Raw genomic sequence first — 18816 nt, forward strand, 5'->3', positions numbered from 1 at the left:
CCAGACTGGCTCCCCAAGAGGAAGGACTGTGCGCCCACACCTGGTGCAGGGGTGTTCAGAACTCAGCGGTCCTGCTGCAAAGCAGGTATTTAAGTGTAGCCCTGCATTAACACAGTTACACTGTACAGAGGAGAGGAGTCAACAGCAGGGCATGACTGTGTATTTATTTGTTCAGTTTCGGTAGCTCCGGTATCCCAACTTTAAATTTAACTTTCCTTCATTAAATGAACCATATTGACTTAATCTGTGAGCATTTGAGTACTCTGCTTCTCTAAATGCTAACTCTATGGATCTTACCTTATCTATGAGATCTTACCTATAGGAACTTTTAAGTTCTGTTCGATACACTTCCAAAATAAACGTGGTATTTTAAGCCTGAACAAGCTGACCATGCCATCCCGGAAGGCAAACACGCTGCCTGGAAACTGCATTCCTGAATACAACTTTGATTTCTCTTTCATGTAAACACTGGGAGGTCACTGAAATAAACAAGCACCTTAAGGAGTGCCTATGCAGTTTTACAACTACGTATGTGTACACAGTTTCTAGGAGAAGAATATCTATTTGGACACGTCCGAGCAGCATTCCTTTGCTTCTTAAACTTCTGTGTATAATTTGCTTCACTTGATCAGATCTTTTAACCACACTTTCTCAGTGTGTTGCCATGTGAACACCACAGAGCAATGACGACCTGCAACAGAAGTCTCATCACAAAACTCAGGCACATCTGCAAAACCATACTCTCCTCTCTGTGCTCTAGTTTATGTACCTGCCAAAGAGTGTAAGCCGGGAAAAGTTGATGCCGCAGAAACAAAATTAAATCCTCTTACTGCTCTGCCTGGGGCTAAGAGGCCACAAAAAACATCCTCCCTACCTTCTGTCCCTTTCGTATGACCCACCAAGAAGGCAACTCTTGCCAGAGAGACTTGGTTCAGGTACAAGACACTCAAAGCGTTACGAACAACTTCTTTTTCTTTTCAGTCAGCAAAGTAACCTCGAAGGGAACGGAGGCGCCCGGCAGCTCTGTCTTTAAGCACTTTACTGCAATCCCGGTTTAGGGTGACTGCCCCGCGCTGCCGGAGAGCCCCGGCCGCCTGTCCCCGCTCGCCCCGGGCCGCGCCGCAGGCTCCCGGCCGGGGCGGACAGCCCTGCCCCGCCCTGCCCCGTCCCACCTGTGGGGCTCTCGGGCAGGATGGGGCTCCAGCGGAGCCGCCGGGCGCTCAGAACCACGTCGCAGCTCCTCTTGCCGATCTCGTAGATGCCCCTGAGGAGCGGCTCGTCCCCCGCCCGGGCCGGCGCGGCCGCGGCCAGCGGGGCCCCCCTCCGCCGCCGTTCCTGGGGCGCGGCCCGGGCGCGGCCCTGCGGGTGGGGGAGCGGGCCGGCGGCGCCGGGCATGGCGGCGGCCCCCCGGCTGCGGCCCCGCCGCCCCGCCCGCGGCCCGCCGGGCCCGGCAGCTCCCGCCCCGCCCCACAGGCGGGGCCGCACCTCCCGGGGGCCGGCGGGAGGGCGCCCGTCCCGGGTCCTCGGCCGGCAGCGGGCGGCCGCCCGTGCCTCGCCAGCAGCGGGGGGTGTGGGGGGTCGGCTGCCGCGGGCGCGCGTCCGTGCCGGTGCCGGGCGGAGCGCAGGGCAGCACGGCCCGAGCCGCCTCAGGTGCGCTGCCCACGGGGAACAGCGGCCCGAGGGCATTCGGGTATCTCGGCGCTCTGCTCTCCTCAGTTACTTCTCCAAGGAAGGAACGCTCCCACTGCAGAAATCAATTTTCCTGGTTGGAGTCCCACGTCTTCCACTTTTCTGCTATCATTGACAATATTGCTGTTACTTAGCTTTAGAAAACTACATGAAGCTCTGATAGCCCTTCCATACTAAAAAGGCTGAGTCTTTCACAAGTCTTTCACTCTGACATAACCTTAAAGTAAACACCATGTTGGCATTACTGCTGCAAAACAGATTATTGCCATAATCCCCGGTGGAGGCGTCGCCCATTTATACCCTTCATTCATAACAACCGAGCAAAACAGTGGCTCGGGGTCTGGTACTGACCCGTACTAGAACAGATCCACTATCAAGTGGGCCAGTGCAGAAAGAACACCCACAAGGCTTGTGTAGTCATCCCTCATCCTCAAAGCTTGAATGCAGGGGAGGAACACCACTTTACTCTTGCTTTGTAAATGATAGACTTTACTGCTTGGAGGTGTGACAGCTTTACTCATATGTGTTGTAAGATTCACTGATGACAATCACGTTAGAGTGCAGGGCCAACTCCCATTTATAAAGTGCTTCTGTGCCTGTAAAAGCTAAACTTCTACATTTATAAAGTTTTATAACGTCATGGTGGCTTACTAGGGCATGAAAAGAATATTCTTAAACAAGTTTAGTCATTTTATTTTTAATGTTTGTAACAGGAAAAATGTAAGTGTCCTTCTGAAAAATAAAGCAATAAATTTAAAATATTTCCTTTTGCTGATGGATACAAGGTACAGTTTAAGCCATGTGTTAGAGTGTCCAAGGCTCTTCCTGTGATGTTTAGCACAGTAGAAGAGAAATGTTGTTATGAGTAAGAAAATCTGATTGCAGTCAAACCAGCCAAGACCTCATGAGATGATGCATGTTCTCAAGACATGTGGCCTTCCTTCATAATTCCATAATTGCCAGTACCTATTATATTATAAGTACTAATTATGTAGCTGAGAAGATAGGTTTAAGACATGTTTTAAAAGTCACCATGGTACAACTTTTTGATACTTACTTCCATCTATTACTTTGCCATGTTTAAAGTATATTCCAAATATTTGTTAAATATGCAACCTGTTTTCAATTTGGATTGAGCCACTAATACAACTTTTACCGAAATGCAGCCCTCACCAATTTGCCTTTCTGAATCACAACATGACCACATAAGGTTTATGTTTGCTTAAAGCTTTTAGTAATAGTCTCAATTTTTGTTTTGTCCCTTAGGTCTTCTTTGTTGGGATACAAATATCTCAACTGCAAAGTAATCAGATAGAATAAGGTATAAATAATTTAAATTATGTGTAGAGTGTAGAAGTTTAGTGCAAAGTAGCTTTAAGCAAAAAAAGTGACTGAAGAGGCCAGAAAAACTGAGCCAAACAAGCTTGCCTTAACATTTATCATTCTGATACAGGAGTAGATGAACCAATTCAACTTCTGCCTGTTATTTGGTGTCAGTGATCTTTAATGTGTTTGCACCAATCTCATTCAAAAGGAAAGCTAAATCATTAACTGGAAGATAAAGCATAATGTGAAGCTAGATATAGTCAAATCTCTTTTGAGGCCGTATGCCCTGTATAATCCCCTGCAGTAATTTATATTTGTTTCTGGGACAATTTATTAGCCTATACCACCTAGTGAATATTACATATTATCACCCGATAATTTCTCCTAAGGCAGAGGAAAGGGTGAGATCATAACTGGCTTAGAACCCTACAATAATAGTGTTTTCAGTACCACTAGTGGAAAACTACTGCAGTTCCTTAGAGACCTGTAATATCCTTCAACTGATGTAATTAAAGCTTCTAACACCTTCTTATAGGCATTACTTGAAAAGTCTATTAAATGAGTAACAGTTAAGGTACTAAATGTATTAGATAAAAACATAAAATAGTAAGAGAACTGTATATAGTAAAAAAAAACCCATACAAGTCTGTTCACGGTATTTTGCTACTGTTCAATCTTCAATCCCCACAATTCTTTGTAAATCTGAGACAGACACTTTTTTCCTGGGGGGGGGGAAGTTCTAAACAAGTCTGTTCTAACAGACTTTTTATTTTACTTATCACAAATTTCAGATTTGCACACTGAGTTTAGAAATGCATGGAATAGTCCAGGAATATAATTTTATCAATTTTTCTAGATTGTCTGGAACTCTCACATATAAAGCTTCCTTGAGCTTTCTTGTCAAAAATGGTTGTGTGAATAGATGAGCTAATGTAGTATCTTCTGTGACGTTTCTCAAAGAAAAAGAAGATTCAAGACAATCGGTAGGAATTGTATAGTAGGCATTCAAGCAGCATGGAGCACTGAGCCTATAGTCAACAGTCTTGATTTCTTCAACAACTTTGATAGTAGCCAATTTTGGAAGTGGAGCATTTCACTACCTGTGACAACAGAATGATCAAGGGACTTCTAGAAGCACGGTGTGCTGCATGTGGAAATGGGATGATGCAGGAGACATTGCAGGTCAGCCAAAGTAGGTAAAGTGTGGTTTACTTTCCTGTTCTCTCACATACATTTTGATTCCAGTACCTGAAAGGAGCTTACATGAAAGATGGAGAGAGACTTTTTAAGAGAGCACATTGTGACAAACAAGGGGGACTGGTTTCCAGCTGAGAGTAGGTTCAGCTTCTGTATTAGGGAAAAGTTCTTTACTATGAGAGTGGTGCGGCACTTGAACAGGCTGCTCAGACAAGTTGTGGATGCCCCAACCCTGGAAGTGTTTAAGGCCAGATTGGAGCTCTGATCAACCTGGTCTAGTGAAAGGTGACCGTGGGCATAGCAGGGGTATTGGTACGAGTCTAGGGTCATTTCCAACCCAATCCATTTTATGATTCAATACCAAGAGACAGGAAAAATAGAGAAGTCCTGTTCTCCTCTTAATAAAGATTAAGTTGAATAACATTTTTTATGATAAACCTTCAAATTAAGTTTTGAAACTTTCCAGATGGTTTCCAGAGAGGTTGTGGAGCTGCCTTAGAAATGGTCTTCACACATTTATTTGATTGGGTTTTTTAGACAAGTATCTCAAGTGAAGTCAGAAAAAAAAAAAAAAAAAAAAGAGGGCAGGGGGAAGAAGGGAAGCAAAGCCATTGTCAAGAACAGAAAGGGCCAGCTGCTCCCCAAGAAACAGGGAGCCAAAGAAGATGCCAGGCCTAGCAAGGCAGGGACGTTTCTGGCCAGGACCCACCTGGAAGTACCTGAGCAAAGAAGTCTGGGGAGGGTGCTAGAATCCATCAAAAACCCAAATCATCAGCCAGGTTTATAATGATGAGGCAGGTCTAGATCAGCAGGGCTTGGAGCCAGACCAGGATTGTGGCTGATCTGAAGACCAGCATCCCACAGTAACTGAAAAATTTTAGTCCCAGACTGGACTTGAATAGAGCTCCAGGCTCATGTGTAGGGTCAGGGAGGGGGTTGCAGGTGGGGATGCTCAAGGTTTTTAAGGCTCAATAGTGTCCTCATGGCCCTTGCAGCCAGAGGAAGAATTATGAGGAACAGCAGGAGCAGGCTGCTTCATAAAGGAAGAGGGGTTTAGAGTCAGGTAGGATCCCCTACACCTGACCAAGGTAAACAGAACTGTGTGTAGATAAGTTCAACAAGGTTCCAGATAGTGAGACAAACCCCTTGTATCAAGGTAGGTCCAGCACCCAGCTGAAAAGCAGAGTCATGAGGTCAGGTCAGGTGACAGTAGCCAGTGTCAGTGCTAGCCCGGCAGCCAGCCACCAGGGAAGCCTATTTTATCAAGGCAGGTCCAAAGTCAGGCAAGAACATCAAGTTTGTGGGTCAGGACCAGAATATGGCACTGACATGGCTGCAACGAAGGAAGACACCATGCAAAAGAGCCTCTTCTAAAACACAGATCTTGCATTTGAGTTTGAGTTTGTTCTCAGCAGATCCTCTGGATCCAGAGGAGATTTTGCCCCAGGTCGGGGTGCTGGCCTTGAGCACAGCCAGATGACCTAGGAGAGGGAAGCATCCTCTGGACCCTGAAAAGAGGTAGTAGGAAACAAGGAGAGGAGCTAAGCTCTCCTTAACTAACAGTATTTCATTCTGGAAGTCATCCCTTGCTCTCTAGATGCAAAGAAGTAGTGAGAGCTTCAGAACTCTTTCCCAGAAAAACCTTGTGACGAAGGAGGTAGGAGAAACTGTGACAGAAATAGTGAGTAAGGGAAGTACAGCTAGTGTTTACTGAAGGACAGCAAGCAGTAAAGCTTGCTCTTGAAAAACGTGTCCTCCCAAATCAATAAAAATGTCTGTAAAAATGCAATGAGGTAAGCAGGCCAGTCTTGGACTAATAAGAAATTTGAAGTTCAAGCTAAGGACCAGGAATTTAGACAAGAAGAGATGAAAGGACACTCTGGGGAAAATACCTTATTCCCATTCCAGAGCTTTTGACTGAACGTTTCTGGTAGCTGACTTGTTTTCTGTAGCTAATGGAGATTTCCTTCTGGAGAAACCTGAATTTTGAAGTTGGCAGCATACCCTTGGCTTACATGTTTTTCTGGCTACAGCATGTGTTTATACAATGATGGTTTTGTAAAGCCAGTTATACTTCAGCTGTTCATTCACAGATATTAGCTCTCCTAAGTATTCTCCCTTCTTACATTTCTACTTTAAAAAATAATTGTTTGTAACTCTCAATATTAATTCAGCTCTGTTGAGTTGGTTTGCTGTGAAGAAGTGACATTAAGCAGAACACCAAATTTTTGCACGATAAGCGAAGCCATAACTTATTCTGAAGGAAAATGGCATCAATGGTCTGTAGAAGAGAGCATTACTATTGCTATACATCTTTAAATTTTCAGAAGAAGGAAAGCTTTAAAGAACAGAGAAAGAAAAGTATGTAAGGAAATGGGCAAACCTTTGAAAAGAGAACAACAAGAACAAGTGAAATTATTATGCAGGTACAAGAAGCTGCAGAAATGCAGTCTTGAAGTTTGAGCCATTCCTGATACTCCCGTGAATCGAAATTAATCTTAATCAGAACAATAGAGAAAAATGTGGTAATAGGAAGAATATAAAATGAGAATCTATTGATCAGGGTATATTGTCTTTTCTTTGCATTAAGGTTGGTATGCTATCTTTTAAGATTTTTTTTTGCCCCTTTGAATCTTATTTTCTATTGTTCTGTCACAGTGTTGGTAAACATGTAAATATTCGTTGCTTCTATTTTATTTTATGGAAAATGCAGTTAACTCTATGCTGCAAACTACTATAAGCTAGGGAACTGAAAACTAGGGCTAATATTCTATGTTTTACATACCCTGTAGGCAACCTAAATACTTAAGAGAATGCTTTGAGAGCATTGTCAGTTTTAATTTTGTATTGCATAGCTTCTGACAGTTTGTTAAATACATATATGAATTATTTAAAAAACACTTATGTAGATATCTAAATAACAGTGTATTTTTAGGTCTTCAGCTCACTGTTTCAGTATCATTATCTATGTACTATGTTTTTCAAGGGTTCTTTGTAATATGGGATTTTCAGCTAAGGAAAGAGTGTAGACCACTTACAATTTCTGAAATAATTACCATACAACCCATCTTGGTCAATAAAAACAAAGACAAATTTCTGCATATATTTCCTGATACAGCACCAGGCAGAACTCCAAGTTTCATTTCTGTTCTTCCTCAATAGAAACAAGTGAGATATGAGTGGGTTTCATTTGATTATTTTATCTTAAGATACCTTTTATGTGTAAAAAGAGAGAATTAAATTTAACTCTGTAATTTCTAAAACTATTTGACAAAATGGTTCTCTGAACAGATAGATTGTATTATTTTTAAAAAGAGACTCATGTTTTTAATATGTCAGAAGCAATTGATAAGGTCGTGGTGGATCTAGTTTTAATCAGTTACAATATTGAAATAATGGCAAGATTTCCTTACTGTTACAGAAGATAGAAAATAATTGTTTTACTTGCTCTCAGTACTTAGTTTAGAATTATTTATGTTAACCCGTATTACCTCTGGAACTGCATATTGTTTTTCCATGTTAGTTTATTAATATTCTGTGCTAGTATCTTTTGGAGAAGGTGGCTCTCTGTTTTCTTCTGGTGAATTCAGGAATCTCTGTTCTCCTTGAATCTACTTCCCTTTACCTGGAGACTCCTTCTGAGTGCACTGGGCCAAGGTCTGGTGTTGCTCAGGCACATTGTTCATTTGGGCTAGGTAAAACCAGAGGCTACAGTCTCTCAGACATCTTGTGAATGCAACCTGGAACTCCACCATTTCAGATTCTTCTGCCGTAGCTGGGGATTCAGCTGTGTCTGTCACAGCCAACAATGGGTCCACAACCTCCACAGATCCTCTTCTGTTGTTCCAGATCACCAGGAAGGGAAAAGCTGCACGGCGTGACTGTTTCTCATATACCGTACCTGCAGATGTAACCTCAAGCATGCATTGGTGGCAGAGCAATTTCTGCTGCCAGAAGTATGTCATAAGAGGGGAAGGGCCATTTGTCAAAACCAGCCCTAAAAATAAAGTTTTAGGGCTGTGCTGGCTGACCTGGTATGTGTGTGGGTACAAATCAACCCCAAAGTTTTCTCTGCATGTGGAAGTTAGATAATGCCGCTACAGCCTCAGTTAATTAGCGATATGTTCATATAAGGAGAACAGTGTGAGTAATTCTCTCCATTAAAAGAGACCTTGATAGACCTTCCTGTGGGAGTCATGAGCAGAAATTTCAACATTTGGCTTGATGTTAATAGTATGAAAGAAATATCATGGAGACATAAGAAGCATCAGTGAAGTGGGGGAGGGGGGAACATGTCCAATATTTTAAAATGATGATGATAAGGAAAAAACCACCCAAAACTAATTGAAATAAGTAAACTCACAAGTGATTTGTAAAATAGAGCCTCTAGTTACCAAAATGCCTAATTAATTTTCCTTATTAGATTGCTCATAACATTAAAACATTACTTTCTTTGAAGTATCACAGTAGCAAATATTGAGATGGCCTAGGTAGATCTTTTAAGTAGGTTGCATTGACTGGAGGAGTTGAATTTTGTTATCAACAGTGGAAACAGAAAAGGTAGTTGAAAAGGTTTCTTGTGCTTTGGAAATGCCTTCCAAATATTCATTAAACATTTAAGCGACTAAATTCGCAGAATATGTTCCTGACATTGGCACTGGTTCTGTGGTATTTCTCTCATCAGATGGAAGTACTGTGTGTTATGCAGAGTGCATTCATGCATAAACAATATCATTTTCATAAATTAAAACCTCCCCTGCAGAAGGAACATCTGTGCCTGCCTTTGAATAAAAGATGGTGGCATGTGAGTTGCCCCTTGACTGACTAGAAGAATCCTTGTATTTAGGAAGAAGGCACATAACCAAAAGGCAAGCAAGCCTGGGTCAGCTTTTTCAATTTTATCTTAAATATCGTCAATCATTTATCCCCCTCAGGTTATCTAGGGCACATTTACCTGTACTGCTGCTGACTGAGAAAGGTTAATGGGTCCTTGCAAAGCTGCCTTTTGCTTGCTTTCTTTTCAGATTCAGCAACAGTTTTTGAGCGTGGAGCTACAGACTCTGGCGAAATGCAGGGAGATGCAGCAAAACGCATCAGCCAGCATCGCAGTTAAATCTTAGCATGTTTTTAACAGGGAAGCCTGGCAGCAGGGGCTGCTAAACTGCTAGGAAAGGTTTGCCATGCTTACACATGAGATTTTTGTAACTACAAACACCTTTAAAATAGACTCCAGAAGCTTGATTTCTCCTGAGGGAGGGGGTGGGTGGGTGGAAATGCCCTCATCCATAGGAGAGCTTGTTTAGTTTCTGCTGGGTTTAGCTGAAATATTTATGAAATACCTCCGCTTTGTGACAGGCTTTATATAAAGTATTTCAGGTAACGTCTTAAATCTGTTTCTGATGGTCGGAGGCAAAGACCTGTTGATAATTGTTCCTGGTCATTAGGGGAATTGCTCTCCCGCAGGTTGTGTCTCCGGGTTTCTTAAGCCTCAGAATAATCAGCGAAGATTAAAGGAATATGTTTCCCTTCTGGGAAGAGGAACGGACGGGTCGATAGCGCGGCTCCAGGTCTGCCTTGCGCGGGGAAGGCGCACCTGCTGCCGCCACGCCGGGGCCGAAGCGTCCGCTCCCGGTGTGCGGGTCCCGGCCGGGACCGGGCCGGGGACACCCCGCGGGCCGGGACCGGGCCGGGGACACCCCGCGGGCCGGGACCGGGCCGGGGACACCCCGCGGGCCGAGACCGGGCCGGGGACACCCCGCGGGCCGGGACCGGGCCGGGGACACCCCGCGGGCCGGGACCGGGCTGAGCTGCCCGTGGCCGCCCGCGCCGGCAACCGCAGCTCCCCGGCGAACTGCGCCTCTGCCCCGTTCCCCTCATTCAACAAATCAGCATTGCAAATAGCCGGGTTCGCTGTAAACAAACGAACACCCCCCGCCCCGAGTGCTCCTCAAGGTAAGTAAAGAATCCGTGTCCTTTTTTTTAGTCCAATTTTATTCTACAAATAATAAGTGTTGCACCTTTCATGAGCTATCCGAATAAAACAATAATCCCATAGGAATTACTTACACTAAGAAAAAAAAAAATCACATTTAAGGAAAAATGCAACATTCGACCAAATGTTCAATACTATGCTGTTGCCAAAGGATGGATGTTTTTTCTAAAATCCCAGTGTGCATTACACCATAATATACAGGATTACAAACAAAATTACAGTACAGATTGATTCCAGTTGAACCAGCGTTACATTTCAAACAGCACTTATTCTGGACTGCATTGTACATGCAATAGCTATTGTTCTAATTACGGATTAAATGGTTTGAATTTGTTTCAAGCTACCGTACTAATCGACTACAATAGGTATATAGCCCGACTTTAACAACCTGATTAGATTTCGGTTCAGATTTATAAAATGAGCATATGACAACCACGGATTGTGTGAACATGTATAAAATCATGCATTTATAGCGCCTGGAAACATTAACATCTTCAAGTTATCTTAAAAAAAAACAAACAAAAACAAACAAAAAAACCCCAAACAAACAAAACCAAAAATCCAACAAACCAAAAACACGGAATGCCAAGGAGTTCAAAGACTAAAAAGAAACAGTGCAAATTGTATGTGATAGTCAAGCAGCTTTCGATTTAAAAAGGGTGTTGGCATTTGCTTATAATCTTTATATACAAGTTTGTGCAAGTAATGTGTTGAAATGATATGTTTTAATAGAAAATAAGTCTATCATTCTTATATCTTCTCAAAACCTAGGGGATCTGGTTCTTATTGTACGGGGGGGAAAGGAAAAAGAAATAAAGAAAAATGAATAAAAATGAATAAAAATGAAAAAAGAGACTTGCATGGGAAAGAAATTGCCTGGATTGTGCATTTTTTTTTTCTTTTTCATCTATTTGAAAAGGAAAGAAGTGCTAAGGCAACATAACTTCTCTAAGCACTTTTCTGCTGGTTTAAATTAGTTAAATCATTTTGTATAAATTAGATATAATTCTACCTTTCCAATATGTATAAAAATTGATGAAGCTGCATGGTTTAAAATAGGAAATTCACGTTATAAAAAGTCATTAAAAATTCTGTACAAAATCACAACAAAATAATTCAGCATGGGAAAGGTAACAAGTAGTAAAACGTTGGTTGAAAAATATAGATTTCATATATATTTTGTAATTGGCCCATCGCTAGTTTAAAAATTGCATAGATCCTAATTATTGCTTGTGATTTTGTTATCCCGATCAGGTAATTGACGCGATCCCAATGCCCCTACCCCAATTTACAGCGTCGCTCGGAGGAGCGGAAGCAAAGACAGCGGGTGAGCGGGGGGGGACGCGGCGGCCCCGAGGCGGCGGCGGGACCCGCCGGGCTGCCCCCTGTAAACAAGGCGGTGGCGGGCGGCGGGGCGCGGCTCCCCCGGCCCTCCCTGCGGCGCGGGGAGGCTCAGTCGTGGAAGATGGCGTTGAGCTGGGCGCTGAGGACGCGCTCGTGGTGCGGGTGGCCCTCGTAGGACGCCAGCCCGTCCACCGGGATCTCGCAGCGGGAGGCGGCGGGCGGGAAGATGGCGGCGTGGGCGGGCGCGGCGGCCAGCGCGGCGGCGGCGGCGGGGTAGTGCATGGAGAAGGCGTAGCTCTTGTCGAAGTCGGCGGCCGGTTCGTGCTTGAAGGAGAAGTTGCCGTTCACGCTGAGGGGCGGGCTGAGCGGCCCGTCGAAGGCGGGGCTGGCGCCCTCCGCCAGCCCGCTCTCGAAGAAGGGCTCCAGCGCGGCGCCATAGGCATGCGGAGGCTTGAGGTGGAAGAGGTGGGAGCTGTCCATGGTGCCGTAGGGCGGGCTGGGCAAGCCCGGCGACTGGTAGGGGTAGGGATGCGCCGGGAAGGGCGCGCCCGCCGCCGCCGCCGCCGCCACGTGCGGCGGCACCTCCTGGCTCTGCTCGGGGAGGAAAGTCCGCGGGTTGAGCTGCAGGCAGCCGGCCACCAAGTTGGTGGTGGGCTGCGACAGGCCCTTGCAGAGAGTCTGCACGAAGGACACCAGGTCCGGGCTCTTGCCCGAGCGGAGGATCTCGGAGAGCGCCCAGATGTAGTTCTTGGCGAGGCGCAGGGTCTCGATCTTGGAGAGCTTCTGCGTCTTGGAATAGCAGGGCACCACCTTGCGCAGGTTGTCCAGGGCCGCGTTCAGCCCGTGCATGCGGTTGCGCTCCCGAGCGTTGGCCTTCATGCGCCGCAGCTTGAACCGCTCCATGCGCGCCTTGGTCATCTTCTTCTTCTTGGGGCCCCGCCTCTTGGGCTTCTGGTCGTCGTCTTCCTCCTCCTCCTCTTCCTCCTCCTCTTCGTCCAAGTCGTCCTCCTCGTCTTCCTCCTCTCCGTTCCGCAGCGAGTCCCCCTCGGCCTCGGCGTGCAGACCCTCCAGGTCCTCCTCCTTCTTGTCCACCTCGTGCTCCTCGTCCTGGGAGCTGAGGCACTCGTCCGTCCAGCTCGGGGGGCCCTGCGGCTGGGGCTCGCCCATCAGCCCGCTCTCGCTGTACGACTTGGTCATGGTGAGCCTCTGCATCGCGAAGACAGAAAAGAGACGTGTCAGCACCCGGAGCAGCGGCCACCCCCGGGGAGAAGTTGCCCGCGCTTCGCTCCCCGGTCCCGCCGCCCCCTCCCGAGGGAAGCCCTGGATTCCCCACCGTGCCAGGGCAAACTTTTAATTGTCTATGCGTTCCTGCCTTGTAGTTAAGTTGACATATGTTCAAATGCCATTATGTAACTCGCCGATATTAGCGGGGAATATAAGCAGATTATGCGTGCGGGAGGCATCCCGGGCGGCACGACGCAAGTGGACCGAGCGTGGGTTGTTTTGTTTTGTTTCGAAAAAAATCCTCAAACATTTTTACCGAAGAGGGGAAGGGGGGAGGCGGACCCACGCACACACGGGGCACCTACAGGGACGGGTGGCGGCCTGCGACGACTGTCCCCGCCGGTCTCGGCGGCTCCCCCTTGCCGCCTCCTTGCGTGGGGCTTGTGCCGCCCCAGCGCGCTCCGAGCACCTGCTCCCCGGTCCCGCCTTCGTCCACAGGACTGTCACTGGGTGCTCGCGGAGGGGCTGAGCGGCCCCTGCCCGTGGTAACAGGTGCGGGGTTGGCCCCGGCTTCCCGTCTCCGTCGTCCCCTCTGTCGCAAACGGGCATCGGTTCCCCCGCTTCCCGCGGGGACCTTTCGCGCGGGGTTGCGACCGTCCCCCGGTAGCGTCGGGCACACCGGGAAGAAACAATGCCGCACGCCCGCCGAGGCGCAGCCTGCGCTGGGACCCTGGCGATCGCGCTCCGCGAAGGAAAAGGAGCCCAAAGTTCAGAGGTGCATCGGTGGAAGCACGTTAACATATGTAATATGCGTCTGTAGAAACGGACGCACGTATACATATTTTTATGTGCGTATGGACGCATATATAAATATATACATATACATATGTATACACGTATGTATGTGTGCGTCTATGGATGGATACAGGTGTGCCCGCACACACCAGCGGGAACGACCGCAAGTGACAAAAAAACCCGGAGTCGTTCCGGCAGAGGCAGATCCCGACCGCCCCGACCTCGCAGGGTCCTCTCCCGCCCCGGCAGCCGCCGCGAACCCTTTTCCCGCGGGGGTAAAACACGGTTTCCCGTTACCTCCGTCGCTCAGCCTCTCCTGCGCGGTGACGGTCTCATAACCCCGGCACAGCTCTCCGTGCGAGGGCTCGGCGCGGGTGCGTGCGTGTCGGTGTGTATTTTTTCCCGAGGTGGCCCAGCGCCGGGCTCCCCCCGTTATATAGCGGGACGGAGGATGCGCGCCGGGGGGCCGGCACCTGCACCCGGGCCGCGCGCGACCGCCGCGCCCCGCGCGCCTGCGCCCCGCCCCGCGCCCCGCCCCGCGCGGTGGCACGCGCCATATGGCCGCCCACGTCAGGCGCGCGGCGCCCCCCCCCACGTGACGCCCCTGATTTGTATGCGGCCGCGCGCCCGCCCGCGGAGCCGCCACGCCCGCGGTGACCCGCGGGCCGCGCCATCTGTCACCGCCCCGCCACCGCCACCGCCACCGCTCAGCACCGCGCCCAACACCGCCCAGCCGCCGGCCCGCCGAGCCGCATTGTTCCCATTGTTCTGGGGGGCGGCCACCGAGGGTCCCCGCCGGCCACCCCCCTCCCTACATCTCCTAACGGGCGCCTCTGACCCCCGGAGACTCCCTGTCCTGGTCCTTGTCGCTCTCTCGCCTCCACGGACCCCCTCCTCTTTGCCCGGTTTTCTCCGGTGCTGGGGAAAACGGACGTCCCGGGGCTGTTGGCACACACACACACACACACACACACACACACACACCTCCCCGTCTGTCCTGACGCCTGGAGTAAACGCCGGTTCGCTTTTCCCGGGTTTTCGATGGGAATACTGCCGGTTAACGGGAAGTTTGGAAGAAAGACGCAGAGTGAGGCGCCTTTAGAATCTTTAAACGCCTCGGCGGAATTTGCAAACGCCGCCAAACCTTAGGGATGCGCTTTTAGGAGGGAGATAGCCCCCTCGCATGACAGCTGTGCTACCGGCACGCATTATCCGGATATTTATTCAATAAAAATAAAATTGTTTTCGTCTCTTGGGGCTTTAAATGCGAAACAAATCATTCCGCCCCGAGGAGATGGGTTTGGAAGATATTTTTCCAGGTCGGGTTATTTCTAAAATGTTTCTCTCCTGTTGATGACCTACATAGCCCGGGGCCGGGGGGCAGCAGGAGGGGACTCCGGGGATGTTCGCCTACTCGGTAATCAAATACAGAGGGCAACCGGCTACTTTTTGTTATTTCAAAGCCGGCCGGTTCTCTGTGGGAAGCGATGGCCACCAGCGCGATGTGTGTGTGCCATCAGGTCCGGGGAGTGAGGCTGGAGCGGGGCACCCTGGGGTCACCGGCGGCTGCGGCCCTCCCCGGGGCACAGTGGGCAGGGAAGTGCCGGCGCCGACCCACCGATGGATAGCCCCTGCCCGTGGCGAGCCTTCTCTGGCCATCGAAGCGGCCCCGGACCAGGGTCTGGGAGCACGGCCGTACCCTGCGCGGCTGGGCCGGGCCTCCCGCCGGGCCCGGAGCTCCCTCGAGAGCGCGACCCGTTAACGGGAGCTGCTGGGGCAGCCGCGCTGCTGGAACGGACGCGTTTTGGAGGCGGTGAGGTTCGGACAGGTTTGGAGAGCTCAGGAGGGAGATGCGTCTGGTCCAGCCCTGTCTCGGTTGCTGGGAAATTTCCCTTTGAACGGGACTGTCTGGGAATACAGCCGGGAATGTGGGGCGCTGGGGAAACACTAAGCAAAAATATTGGGAGGGCACTGGCAGAAAACTGGATCTCGGGGAGCGGTGAGAACTTTGGGGCGCTCGTGTGCTTCTGAGTGTGATCAACACAGTCATCTTCCCTGGCAGCAAAATAAAATCAACACGTTGTCGATTGGCAGGTAGCTAGAGACACAAATAAAAAAGCAGGCAGTCGGACAGAGGGGCTTAAGCCCGCCGACCCCGGCTCGTTCCCAGTCGGTGACTGGCGAGGGTACACGCGTGGCCGTGGAGGAGCCGGGCCGACAGGTACGAGGCTGCTCCGTGCGCCCGTCGGGGCCGGGGACGAGCGCTGCGCTGCGGGGGTGCCGGGGCTCTCTGCCGCTCCGCCTTCATCCTTCCCGCTCTTCCCGCTGCTTCGGCACTGCTGCTTCTCCCGATTTCCCAGGCAGTCGGCTCTGCCTCCCCTGCTCGGGCCGTCCCCTGGCTCAACGGCTCCAGTTTCCCACCTTCCCCGTTTCTCCTCTTCCCCCAGCCGCTTGATTTTATCGCTCCAAGCGTGTCTTTTTTTTTTTTTTTTTTTTTTTTTTCTCCCTGACCTACAGACTCCTCCTTCTCCATCTGGCTTCTAATTCGGCTTCTGTTTATTTTTCCTCCCGAATCCTTTGGTTTTCTTTCCTCTCTCTATTTATTTTTTAATTATTTTTTTTAATTTTCCCTTTTGTCTTTACTTTCCCCTTTCATTTTCTTTCTTTAATTTTTTTTTTCCTTTTCCTTTTCTTTTCCCTTCCTGCCCTCCATCCCTAGCTCCCTTCCCGCCCCCTCTCCCCTCCTCCCGCGGCGCGGCACGCGAACCGCACGCGTCCCAGCAAAGCTCCGGCCGGCCCGGCCGCCCCCCGCTCCCGCCTCAGCGGCTGCCCCCGGCCCTGGCAGGAGGCGGTCCCGGGGCCGCCTGGGGCCCGCTGCGGCTGCGGCGAGCGCGGCCCCTCCGCGGGTCGCCGCTGGGGCTGAGCCCTGTCCCAGCCGGGCGGGAGGGGGGTTTGTTGCGGGGGAAGCAGCGCTGTGGAAACGCCTTACAGTTGTCCGGAGCGCGAAATCCGCTCCCGATGAAATCTCTTGGGTTTGCGGCATTATCTTAATTAAGATAATTGATTCATATTGCACCTGCGAGAGTGCGGGCAAAAGATGCCTCCCCAAATAGCTTGGAGCTATTGGAGAGAGGAAGCCGCGCTTATAATTGAGCGAGTGATTTACTGCCCGGGCTGCTCGGGCTCTCTCCTGTCGCTGCCAGGTTTCCCGTTCTCTCCCTCTCCAGAGAGGCAGCCACACAAAACACGAAGGTTATCCTGAATAAAAACAAAACAAACAAAACAAAAAAACAAAAAAACAAAAAAAAAAAAAAAAGGGAAAACGTCTTTCCCCGCTGTGCCTGTCCCTCCGTCCCACGCCACCGCATCGCACCGTGGGGCCGGAGCCACCGCCGGCGCGGGGACCACGCTCGGGCCGGGCCGCCTCGGGTCTGCCCGCGGTGTTCCCCGCTCGCCCATTTCCAAACGCTGCGGCGACAGGAGGGGACGGGAGGAGAGGGCAGCCCGGAGCTCGCTCCGAGCTGTGACCAGCCTGCTCCGGCTCTGCCGTGGCTCGGGAATCTCGGCGGGAGAACAACGCTTTGAAGTGCCGCTCCAGTACCAGTTCGGTGCGGGGGGCACTGCTTCGCACTTCCTAGCGTCTCTCTAGGATACAGTGTACATCTGGGCTCGAAAATTGGTACGGCTGATTAAGGTGCCTTTTCGGCTCTTTTCCGCCTTAAAACTCAGTGTATTAATTTTATTGAGCCGTTCCCCGCTAGACAAATGCTGTTGTTATTTTAATTCTATAAATGTAAACTTCTATTTAGTTAATGGAAAATACATCACCACCGAGGTTTAATTATCAGCTTTTTAAATTACTCTTTTAGTCAAGTGCACACAATTATGAAATCACAATAGATTTAAAATATAATTCAAACTGATTAAAAAAAAAAAGAACAAATCAGAGAAGTACGTACCATTAAAGCAAATGTCTAAATTATATTGGTAGGCTGGCTACTGCCTGAGCTACAGTTTACACAGCATCAGCAGTCCTTGCTATCGGTGTCAAACCACCTCTGTTATTAGGAAAAAGGTTTCTTATCAGAAGGGATTTAGATGCTGTTGTAACTGCAAAATCTAATTATTTTTGATCCAGGCATTTACCCCCAGAGTCCCACCTTGTTTAAATAAAGTGTTTTCTTTCCTCTTGAACAAATGCATTTCCATTTGAATTAAATATTGATAATTTGACCTTTTAGTTCCTTTAACTAATCAAAAGGAAAAAAAATCCAAATGTAGATCCTAGTGCCTTGCCCTAGTGGGTCTTTCCGCTTGAATAGACACTGAGATTAAATGAGTCAAACTTCCTCTTTCATTGCACTCTCTTTGCACTAATTGCTTATGCAAAAATGCAGATTTGTATTAATTAGTAACTCCGCTGATTAGTTCGGTGGTATTTTCACGTAATAAATCATGCTGCAGACACGATTTTTGGCACATCCCCAGTAGTGGCTCAGGATGCAATAAGTTTTCCATATTAAATAAAATCTTAGCCTAAATCTACCTTTTCGTTGCAGGTACACTGTGTACCACCTGCTGTACGCACCTGCTACGGGAAATTACCTTCTGTCCCTGGCAAGCCTCTTTCCTTGATAATGCACTCCTCTTCACAGGGTGTAGACTTTAAAATGGGACACATGAATCACAGAATCAAAGAAGGAGAGAAATCCGATGTTATTTTTATATGAATAATGTTCATTTTTAAGGGGATGAAAGATACATGTACCTATGCAAGATATATCAATGTAGATTTTTTTTTCTTTCTTATGCCCAGCCACATTATCTCCTTTTACAGCACCATTCACTCTGTGCCCAGATTATCAAACTTAAGCCCGTCTTTATTTTGTGCATTTCTTTCTCTTTCCTTGAGCTGCAGAGGGTGAACTTCTACAAACATCACACTTGTTAACTGGAGCTCCCATCTCAGTTGGACACAAAGGCCTCAGCAGCACCAAGATCCGCAGCATCTCTGATGGTATCTACACAGTACCAAACCCATCCCTGCTTGCTTGTGTCATGAAACTCTATAAAAATCTCTCTAGATCATACACAGGCTGATGCACAGCCTCCAGCAGCTGAGATTTACATGTGAAAAACCTTTCCCAATTCTTTCTAAAATCACCCTAGATATTACCTTTCTCCTGGTTCCCTCAAACTGAGTAGTCTATACTTCACACCGTGTCCTCAAGCAAGGCAGCAGAAGGCAT

At 48.7% G+C, this 18816-nt stretch overlaps 2 protein-coding genes across 3 annotated transcripts in view; both read right to left on the reverse strand.

Moving 5' to 3' along the window:
* The window catches only part of CERKL (CERK like autophagy regulator), a 49780-nt gene extending 48385 nt beyond the window's left edge, over positions 1-1395 (reverse strand). Inside the window, exon 1 of the mRNA XM_005519857.2 lies at positions 1173-1395. Coding sequence (XP_005519914.2) covers positions 1173-1395 — 223 coding nt within the window. The remainder of the gene's footprint in view (positions 1-1172) is intronic.
* A 10120-nt stretch (positions 1396-11515) lies between these two features.
* Positions 11516-13968, reverse strand: NEUROD1 (neuronal differentiation 1). Of its 2 annotated transcripts, XM_088058946.1 has the most exons (2): positions 13865-13968; positions 11516-12754 (listed from the first exon to the last, which is right to left on the reverse strand). In XM_088058946.1, exon 2 carries the CDS (start codon positions 12743-12745, stop codon positions 11657-11659), a length of 1089 nt encoding a protein of 362 aa, XP_087915072.1. In that variant the 5' UTR covers positions 12746-12754; positions 13865-13968; the 3' UTR covers positions 11516-11656. The 2 variants fall into 2 exon arrangements, with proteins under 2 accessions (XP_087915072.1, XP_005519915.2); XM_005519858.3 differs by lacking the exon at positions 13865-13968 and having other exon boundaries at positions 11516-12760.
* Between the last annotated feature and the right edge of the window lie 4848 nt (positions 13969-18816).

Source organism: Pseudopodoces humilis, chromosome 8 (assembly GCF_049639895.1).
Source record: "Pseudopodoces humilis isolate 2021_Gansu_Grassland_sample_001 chromosome 8, ASM4963989v1, whole genome shotgun sequence".
Lineage (NCBI taxonomy): Eukaryota > Metazoa > Chordata > Aves > Passeriformes > Paridae > Pseudopodoces > Pseudopodoces humilis.

Coding starts and splice junctions, on each gene's coding strand:
- NEUROD1 (XM_005519858.3), bottom strand. CDS start 12,760: ATGCAGAGGCTCACCATGACCAAGTCGTACAGCGAGAGCGGGCTGATG.